At 37.9% G+C, this 10334-nt stretch overlaps 1 protein-coding gene across 2 annotated transcripts; it reads left to right on the top strand.

The window, feature by feature from the left end:
- The first annotated feature begins 589 nt into the window (after positions 1 to 589).
- LOC113234235 (G2/mitotic-specific cyclin-B3-like) lies at positions 590 to 9426 on the top strand. Of its 2 annotated transcripts, XM_026469535.1 has the most exons (3): positions 590 to 623; positions 2948 to 4460; positions 5016 to 9426. In XM_026469535.1, the coding sequence occupies exons 1-3, from the start codon at positions 608 to 610 to the stop codon at positions 6244 to 6246; spliced, it is 2760 nt and encodes a 919-aa protein (XP_026325320.1). In that variant the 5' UTR covers positions 590 to 607; the 3' UTR covers positions 6247 to 9426. The 2 variants fall into 2 exon arrangements, with proteins under 2 accessions (XP_026325320.1, XP_026325318.1); XM_026469533.1 differs by having other exon boundaries at positions 2948 to 9426.
- The last annotated feature ends 908 nt before the right edge of the window (positions 9427 to 10334 follow it).

Here is a 10334-nt window from a genome sequence, read left to right as displayed (position 1 = left end):
AGGACTATAAGTTTTACTTTCGTTTTCGTTAACGAAAAATTATTTCGATGAACAGAAAATTGAAAATTTATTAAAATAAAACTTACCGATGATATGAAATACGAATTACGGGTAATCATTTTTGGTGCGGCGATCATTTTTGCGCTCCAAAAGAGCACAATAAGGCATTTGTCTAGGATTTTAGACAATTTGCACGAAAGAATGACACAACATACCATACAAAGTGAAAATGGCGGAGTGGGCTCAAGTAGGTCTTTCGAGGCCTGTAATTGGCACGCGTCGTACGCTAACGAACCATTTCTACTGTATTTATTGTTCTGTGTCTGTAACACAGGTCCCCAACCTAGTACAGCCTCCAGCTCTCACTAAGGAACTTTTTGTTTTATATGTGATGTAACTACTTTTAGACCTTTCTGAGAGAAATATGGCATTTTATATTTGTATATCGTCAGACCTTCGGACGGTGGCCGCTTTGGCCCGTCGTCTGATCAGGAAAATGAAAGTATTTTATGCGTTGTGTCGACGACTGTAGTAGTCAATGTAGGTTGGGCATAAAAATGAGCTATGTGTTCAAATACTTGCATTGGCCCTCGATGCCTGTTGGATCATGGTCTGGATCCAGGGTAAGTCATATGTTAATACGATCTATATGCATAAGCACTCGAGCTCAAATGTGTTGCCGCGGAGCAGACTATTCCGCTCCTTTGAGCGAAATCTAGTAACGTCAAAAAAAAATATTTTACGTCTATTGTGTAATCTTAAAAGATATCAAACAAAGGAGGAGGTTCTCAATGCAATTGTATGTTTTTTTTGTACGTGTGTTACGCGATAACTCATTTGTGGGCATTTGTGAACCGACTTTGATGATTCTTTTTTGGATAGAAAGTGGGTACCTCGGTAGTGGTCCCATTTATATTTGAAGAAAATATTTCACCTCTAAGGATGGCAAACTAGGGAATGAACCCGGCGCGCACTTTCATCATCATCATCATTCAGCCATACGACGCCCACTGCTGGGCATAGGCCTCCCCCAACGATCTCCACGACGATCAGTCCTGCCTCTATCGGCTTCTGGCGACCTTTACCAGATCGTCGGACCACCTGGTGGGGGGCCTACCCACTGAGCGTCGTCCGGTGCGCGGTCGCCATTGAAGAACGTGTGACCTCCTTTCACCGTCATCTCGCTTTTTTGTATCGCCTCTCTCCTCTTGTATCCTATCATTTTTTTATTTTACATGTATTTAAATTGCAAATTTGAATTGTTCCATCTTCCTTCACTTTCTAATTTTGTTTTCGTACCACGGTCACTCCCAGCTCGACCGCCACAACAGTCGGAGCTGTTCCAAATTCCATTTACTAACAAGTTATAATACAAAACATATAATACAACAGTCGGAGCAAAAGAATTATCAAATATTTGCTGCAATAGTTTTTCGAGCAAAAATGAAGACATAAACCCGAATGTAACGGTGCCGCCATTGAAACCTATTACACGAATATAAATACTTGTACAGACGTTTTCTGGCGCTTTCTGGCGCTTTTCAAACCTGTCCACCCCAACGGCCATCGGTTCTCCTAGCTATGTGCCCCACCCACTGCCACTTCAGCGGAGCAATTCTTCGAGCTATCTCGGTGACCTTCGTTCTTCTTCGGATTTCCTCATTTCTGATTCTATCACGTCGGGAAATACTGAGCATCGCTCTCTCCATTGCCCGCTGAGTGACCTTGAGCCGTCTTATGAGGCCCATACTTTCCGTTAGCCGATGTTAATAAAACTTGGTAAATAGATGTAATTTCAAAAATAAAATTGATGTACAGAATTCTACATAAGTTTTGACTATATTGACCCCCCCTACCGAACCTTAGGGTATACAAGAAGGGCACTATAACTTCTATAAGCAGAGATACCTTCTAAGTTCAGGTCCTGACCCCGGATCAGCCAGTGTACAAGGTTGTCACAGACCGATCGTAACCAGACCAGATACAATAAAAAAAAAAAACAGGTTACGCGATAAGTGCCTACCGCTGAGTGTACCGACGTCGGCACAAGCGCTCATACAAGTCTTTCATTAATGAGCATTCGGCTCTGAGCATGGACTCTCGACAAGACCGGATTTCCTTTGCTACATATGCGAGACGAAAAAAGCTGCCGCATAGAAGGCGAGTTGCATCTACTGACAATGGCTTACAGTATAGGTTTGGAGCTGGCACGCAATGAGGCTGACTTTTTACGCATAATAGCGTAAAGTCAGTTCGAATCCGGCCGGATCGAAAGAATTTTTTCTAAGAAGTGGAGTAATTTTACAAAAAATAATTGAATATCATGATAGCGAAACATTCTCACATTCAATAAAAAGTTAATTATCACTTAAATTAGTTATTAATCGATTTGCTTGTGCTATACCGTTCGTTTTAATATGTTTATTTACTTTATTTTATTATGTTTTATTCACAAGTAAAAAGTTTACAAAAAGGAGCACAAAACCTCGAATAAAAACCATTAAAAGATCTAACAAAAGAATTAATATCTAATACTTATACTTAACTAATAATTTACGCTACTTACTTAAAAGCGATTAAGTTTCACAATTTGATAAATGAATTGGCTTGGGAATTGTTTTACATTTTTCCGGTTTACCCAGAAGTTCATCAAGATATATATATAATATATATATATATTATATATATATATTATATTATTATATATAGGGTCTGAAAAACAGCTTAAGCTGAGACTCTATCCTTTTTATCTACACAGTATCTATAAGTGATGTTATTTACGACTAAACTGTTTTGTAAATGTAGATAAATGTTATATATTATAATATATGTATATTTAAGATTCTAAACAAGGTATTTGTTTTATACGTTTACGAATTTCATACGTACCTGTAACATTGTATTTGAATAAAAAAATATGATGAGTATATTCCTGCATTGTTCACAGGCATCCTACTGGTTCAAGCATTCCATCAAATTTCATGCCGCCATATTGAGAATCAACAACCTGAGGACTCCGTCTCCAACGAAAAAATCCAACACCAACTTCAAGACCTCCTCCTTCCATTATTCCAACCCAATGACGAAGGCAACGTTGGCAATGTTCTTAATATCATACCTTATACAGATAGAAAAAGAGCAAAAAGCAAAAAGGATACGCCAATGACAATAATACTAACCACAAATTTGTCTGAAAAAGGAAAGAAGAAGGGGAAAAAAGATGTTGTAATAGCAGTTCAAGCTCTTAACAGTTATGGTGCACCATTACCGGACATTGGATCTTTATTGAATTTAAGTCATCAGAACACAACAGAGTCAATTGAAAGCTCTCGGAGTTTACCCTCTGCCTCTAAAAGAACGAATAATAGAACATCAGAATGGTTGGAAAATGAGAAAGGTGCACATAATATTGCTGAAGATGAAAACATTGAAAGATCACAAATTGCACAAAATCGTTACGCGAAAAAGAGACATCATCATGCAATATCAAAGAATAAAGGAAGAGATGACCAAAATATACAAAGATATCAGAAACCAAAACATATTGAAATAAATCTAGTTAGAGCAGTACATTCAAATACTGCTGAACAATTAAGTACGGAGGAGGAACAAAGTGCAAGGGAGCTAACAGCCGAGTTATCCAGTGCAGAACGGAAAGCCAGCACTTCAGAGCTAGCAAGTTCTGCAGAACAATCGGACATGACGAGACAACTAAGTACGGCAGAGCAATCAGATACAGTAGAGGAATCTAGTACAATTCGGTTGCCAAGTGCGGCAGAAAAACTCAGTAACGTTGGACAATCAAATATCCCAGGAAAAACTAGTACAACAGAAGAGCCCATTACGGTGGAGGAGCATAGCATGTCTGAGGAACTTAGTACTTTAGAACAACACAGTACTGAACTTAGGGCTGCGAAACATCAAAGTATTTCGAAACAAACAAGTACAAAGGAACTACAAAGTTCTTCGGAACAGCTAAATACTGCAGAGGAATCAAGTACTATGGAAAAATCTAGTACCGCGGAAGAATCAAGCACGACACTGAAGCCTAATATAGTGGAGCAGCGAAGTGCGACTATGGAACCCGGCACCGCGGAACGACCCCGTGTTCGGGAAGAACATAGTACTGCGGAACACTCAAGTGTAGCCGAACAATCAAGTTCTTCGGAACAGCCAAGTACTGTAGAGCAAACTAATAATTTGGACCAATCTCACTCTGCGGAGCAACCAATAATGGCAGAGCTAATAAATATTACGGAGCAAAGAGCTAATATAGAAATTGATAGTCAAGAAAAAAAAAGAAATATAAGAACACCAGGAGGGCAAAGCCCTGCTACGATAAATCAAAATACATCCGAAGACTCAATTACACCAGACAACACCGTTACAAGTAGGCCACCTATTATTGAAAATATTAATGTAGCTGAACGTCTGGAAGAACAGATTGATCGTGATCTAGAAGAACAGATTACTGAGAAATACCGTGCTGGGAAAATAACTGGACCTTGGGGACCAATGTCTGCAGAAGAATCTACGGAAGAAAAACGAGTTACGTCGGAAGTTACATCGAAACTTATCTCAAAGCACCATTCTGTGGCAGATATATTTATTATAAGGGGGCAAATTCAACCCAGAACAGGAACAGTAGAAGAATCCACAACTGAAAAATTTGCTCCATCCGAATTAGTATTAGAAGACTCGTCAGATGTTCCATCAAAAGTTAAAGCAGATGAACCTTCTGTAGCAGAAGTAACTAGTGTAAGACATACACCAACAACAGAAAAAATAAATTTGCAATGGGAGCCAATAACACCAAAACCAATTACATCGGAAGTTACCCAAGAACAGCAAGAATTAAGTAACGATGGTATTACAATGAAACAATATAGTTTAGAAAATGAACCAGGTATGGATGAATATACAGAGGAACAACTAGAAAATTCAATTATATCGGAAGTTACCCCAGAACAGTTTGTAGAGATTAACGGCGAGACTCTACGGGAGCAATATTACTCAGAACATAAACCAAAAAATGCTGAAAACACAAAGGAGGAACCAAGCGCAGAAGCTATAACTTATCGCAGAGGAGAAACTTCTGAGGAATCTACTACGTCAGAGGTAACTGTTATAAGAAAAAGACATAGAAAAGGAAAGAAACCTACAGATAAAACCCTATTAGTATCGCAAGCTATCCTAGAACAGCTTGGATTGGTTAACGGTGATACGTTGGAAAAATATAATTTAGAACATAAACAAAAAATAGCTGAAAATACAGAGGAAAGTCGCACAGAAGAAGAGCTTGAAGGAATTTCCGTGGAACCTGTTATATCAGACATGATAGTTACAAGAAATAATTATAGAAAAGGAAAGAAAACCCGACAGAAATCAAAATCAGTTCCAATAGAAGAATTTGCAGCTGCAATTACTCCAGAACAACTTGGATTGGAACAATACATTTTGGAAAATAAACATCTTATGGGGGAAGAAGTAGGAGAAGAGTTTGTAGCTGATCGTATTAGAGAGGAGCTTGAAGATAATTATGAGGAACTAATACCAAATATTAGTTTACTACGTGACTACGATGCTTACGATAACCCTGTTGCTGAACCAGCTGCGTTATCAGATGCAGAAACCTCTAATTTGTTTAATATGTTGCTCCGACAAACTGAAATTGACTCTTTATTGAATGCCCAAAATGATGGTGAACGTCTTGAATCAAAAACACAACCATTAGTTATTGTAGTACCAAAGAATATGGATTGTTCCGATAAAGAAAAAAACTCACATGATGAAGAAAAACTTCTTCGAGATGAAGATATATTAAAACGATTAAATTGGGACAGTCATGAGATTCCACTAGACGTTCGTGATGGTTTAGAACAAGATGTTTTGAACCAAGATCTTTTGAATTCTAGATATATTTTAAGAAATGAGAATAAAAACAATGCTTTGTTGAGTCAGGAAAATGATATTCGTCAGGATAATTTGCATGAAACAATTTCTAGATATGACAAAATTTTAAGAAATAGTGGGGGTGATTATGATGCTGGTGATGGTCATGGTGGTGCTGATGACGGCCGTGACCTTTACCCTGAACAAGAGGAACGACTAGGTAATCACGAGATATCTAAACAAATCGCCAAAGAACGATTGGCAAATATTAACCACATTGATACAATGCGCACAGAGGACAACAAAGAAGTAGTAAAATCTTATAATTTATCTTTTACATTTAATAGAAAGTAAAAAGAAACATGATTAGTCAAAATAATAAAATTTAAAAATAATATTAATATAAACGAATATGGCGAGAAACGGACTATTGATAGTTTTAAGATAATACAAATCATGATTATATCTATCTTATCCAAATGAATCCATTCACAACAATAGAAGATTTAATAACTTAGTATTGGATATAGAATTTGATATAGGTTTGGATATAGAAACTTAGTATTGGAAGCTTCCAGTATTCCGTTCATACACAAACAGTTATAGCTTTAAATCCATAATAGACAGAAGACAACATTACGGACAAGGAAAGCTTCATATTTTATTTAATATAGAGAGATTTCACTGATCTTAAAAACATCAAGATCTGCAATGGATCCTTTGGCTAACGATGATAGAGAATAGAATTGAAAAACAGCTTCAAGCAAGGTTTGTTCTTAATTATATTAAAAGTGTACAGGTGTTACAAAATATGCAGTCGATCCGAAATATTGGGCTAAACCAAAGGGGCCACAACTGAAAATCACTTCATTAGATGGCTTTCCTTATGTTTTTAAAATATGTGCTACATACTCTGAAGATTATTTTGAGATGAATAAGTAAGTATGCTATGTATCGTTAAGGCTCAAGTCACACTGGCACAAAGTCGAAGCGTCACGTCGCGTCGTTTTAAACTACAAAAAGGCGAAGGCGAAGGCGGCGAAGGCGCGCGTTGTCGCGCGTCGTCGCGCGATTCCGTATTTGCATGACACATATTTGTACCTAAATAGTAGGAAAATAAAGGTGAATATGCTATAGGTGAAAAATATGATACGTCGCGACGCTTCGACTCTGCGCCAGTGTGAGTTGAGCCTAAAAACCAAACTAATTTAAAACTACATCCAAATTCGTAACCTTTATTTGTTACCTTTATTTCGTAGAGTTTTTGGCGCAATGTGAATTTTGGTTCCAGCAACTAGAAAATGCTGTTACTGTCTGTTATAGGTAGTTTCCTGCCATTTGGAAGCCTAGAGCTCTTGCAGATCCTTCTCCATTTGGTGTTTCAAGCCTTACAGATACAGTTTTTCACCCCTGCTTCATCATTCACAGTCTTATATATAATATTTGCCATTGTTCGACCCACTTTTGGTTTTTTCTTTCCAGGCTACCGCATTTCTTACAGAGCCGCTAATAAACTGAATTAATTGAAGAATTGTTTGTTTGCATCTGCAAAAACTACAATACGTGTTATCATGCTACCACCAGCCGCTACCTCATTCACCGCTCTGGGGGCACTCTCTTCGTCCGTGAAAGCCAGTCGCGCTGCTTATGCACTGTAAGATGTAAATAAATTCAATAATTACAGTATAAATTCACCAGAATGTCAAAGAGTAAAGAACCCTGAAAATGATCTACGGCTATAAAACAAAATTATGCCGCATACCATTAAATCAAACAATTTTGATGAATTTGCCTGTAGTTCAGACGCAGTGTAATGGTACCGTACTACAATGAGTGGCCATACAATTAAGCATTAACATAGCGAACGGTTACGGGGTGGAATCCCTACCAACAGATTTATTCCCTGAATGCTTAAAAAAATGCTTTCGCTGCTAATTACCTCAGCAGTTCCACCCGTTGTCAATTATCTCTCCGAGTTGCTTGTACATACAAATAGTTTATGTTTTCTGCTAATGCAAAATTTGTTATGTACAAATGGATTCTACAACAATACCTCTATTTTCCATTATTGAAGATCTCCTTTTTCTAATGGTGAACAAGGAAGCACCAATTTGGAAAATTGACATTTCTAAATTGATTTTGATCTGGGAATTTCATGGTAGCCTAATGGTTTTGCCTACCGCCTTTCACGCAGAGTCGTGGGTGCAAATTCGAGCTTAGGTACACCTCTGAGCTTTTTAAAGCTCATGGTAAATCACTGAAGTGAAGGAAACATCGTGAGGAAAGCTGCATACGTTTGCAAAGCATTTAATGACGTGTGTGGAGTTTCCAATCTTCATTGGGAAGTACAGCCCAAGCCCCCTCATTGTGAGAGACTTGTAGTCAGCAGTGGGACTATAAATAAACTTACTTACTTTACTGGCTCAGCGACCCGAAGTGGATCTTGGCCCTCAACACCAAAGAAAGCCATTTCTGTGGGTCTTGTGCCAATTCCGATCACTCGGACACATTCAGTTCCTTTAGATCTTAGACTTCATCCTTCCAGCGATATCTTCGACGTTCCACTCGTAGGTTGCCCCAAATACGCTCTTTTGGCAGCTCGGTCCTCTCCCTTTCTTACCACAAGTCCTAACCAGGTCTACTAGCCAAATTCGATGTAGAATGTTTAATAAAAAAAAACGTTGCTAGGCAAACAATGGTGGCGTAAAAAAAGAACGTTTTTTAATGTTCATTATTGAGGCTTGTTCTGCCCACGGCGTGCTCCCTTAATTGTAATTTAAATAGGTAAGTAGGTAATTAGGTTATGTAGAAGTAATACTTACCTAGCCAATTATTATGAAGTTTACAAAATACCTATTGATACGTATGATTTAGTAACAAAATTATGTTTTTGCATCCTATTCATATTTACTGCTAGATGGTAGGTAATGGTAGATGAAAAGAAACAAAATTGTATGATTTTATTTGATATTAATTTACCACATATTAAATCCATCCATGCATCCAGCATCTATTCCCGATTCTCACCTTGAATTACCACCAGAACTCGAATGTTTGCAATCCTCCCTTTAAATCAAAAAGTCGCTAGGGATGACACAGTTTTACAAATAATTAATTAGTGGTCATTTTTATGTTTCGAGATAAGTTTGTGTTTTTTATCGTGAACATTTTTAGGTATCGTTTTTCCCACACCATATCGAACTACCATCATATTGACTTTTTTTCATTTATAATTGATATTTTTCAAAGAAATAGAAACTTTGGAAGCTAATTATTTGAAAGTTACTAAAATGTAAATGAATTGGTGTGCTAAATAAAACTTACCTACAGCACCCTCTGATTTGTTTCGTCTCTCATAGCATACTACAGAATTCCCAGTATGAGTATGGAGTCCCTTAGTTTACGGAGAGACGTTGGCTCTCTGTGTGTGTTCTACAGTTTTTATAATGGGGAGCGTTCAGAGGTACTTTTACCTGGTGCCACCGTTCGTTTCTACCATCGCACATCCCGCCAAAGGAGTGCAGTCCATCCCCACATCTTAGATCCCTGGTATTGTCAGACCACGCGGGTATTACGTTCGTTCCTACCTTGAACCTGCAAGATATGGTCTGCTCCTGAAGTATTTCCTTTGCTCTATGACACGGGGTTCTTCAAAAAGCGTGTTTACAGGGCTCCTAAAGGCTGACAACGCTTGGGCAGCTCATCTGATGATGCAAATGTCCATGGGCGACGATGACCACTTCCCATCAAGTGGTTCGTCTGCTCGTTTGCCTCCTTCTTTTATCACCTTGGTCTAATAGTTATGCTTTGTTAATAGTCCACTGGAATTTATTTTGTTTCTCCTGTTGAAAATATTATTGAATGGGTTTATTATTTAAGTCGGTCTGTTTGATTTTTCAATGCATAATTTGTTACATCTGTTACATTGTAGGTTAGACATGCATAATAAAAAATATAATCGCAAAAGTGATTATGACAAAAAAAGATCTCATGAATTACTTATACACTGATTTAATGTAGATTATTAAACGAATGACAGCATAATTCATTGTTTCTTTTTTACCCAATTTCAGAAGAGAATCGCGTGCACGTGCTCGGAAATCTAAACCAGAAATAATAAAAACGACTAGAAATTAAGAATAATTTTAATGAAATAAAAATCGGTTACAAAATCTATAATGTTCACATTTTAAAAGCGGGGCGTTATGAACCACACCAGCAAAGAGCAGATAGTTTTTTGACATTGACACTTTGCAGTTGGCCGCTGATGGCCTTGACTGAGCCGCCGGCGCGTTTCTCTATGGTAGCGAGATAAATCGTGTCTATCAATTTAAATACCTGGGTCACTAGGTAACCGATAACTTGCATGATAGTGCCGACATAGAGAGGGAGAGAGGGGCCCTGTCTGTTAGATGTAATGTGCACAGGGTTTGCTCGTTGCA

The sequence above is a fragment of the Hyposmocoma kahamanoa genome, unplaced genomic scaffold, assembly GCF_003589595.1.
Source record: "Hyposmocoma kahamanoa isolate Upper Pololo Valley unplaced genomic scaffold, ASM358959v1 82, whole genome shotgun sequence".
Taxonomy (NCBI): Eukaryota; Metazoa; Arthropoda; class Insecta; order Lepidoptera; family Cosmopterigidae; genus Hyposmocoma; species Hyposmocoma kahamanoa.
The sequence above is the reverse complement of the archived record's forward strand: the minus strand, read 5'-3'. Positions and strand labels throughout refer to the sequence as shown.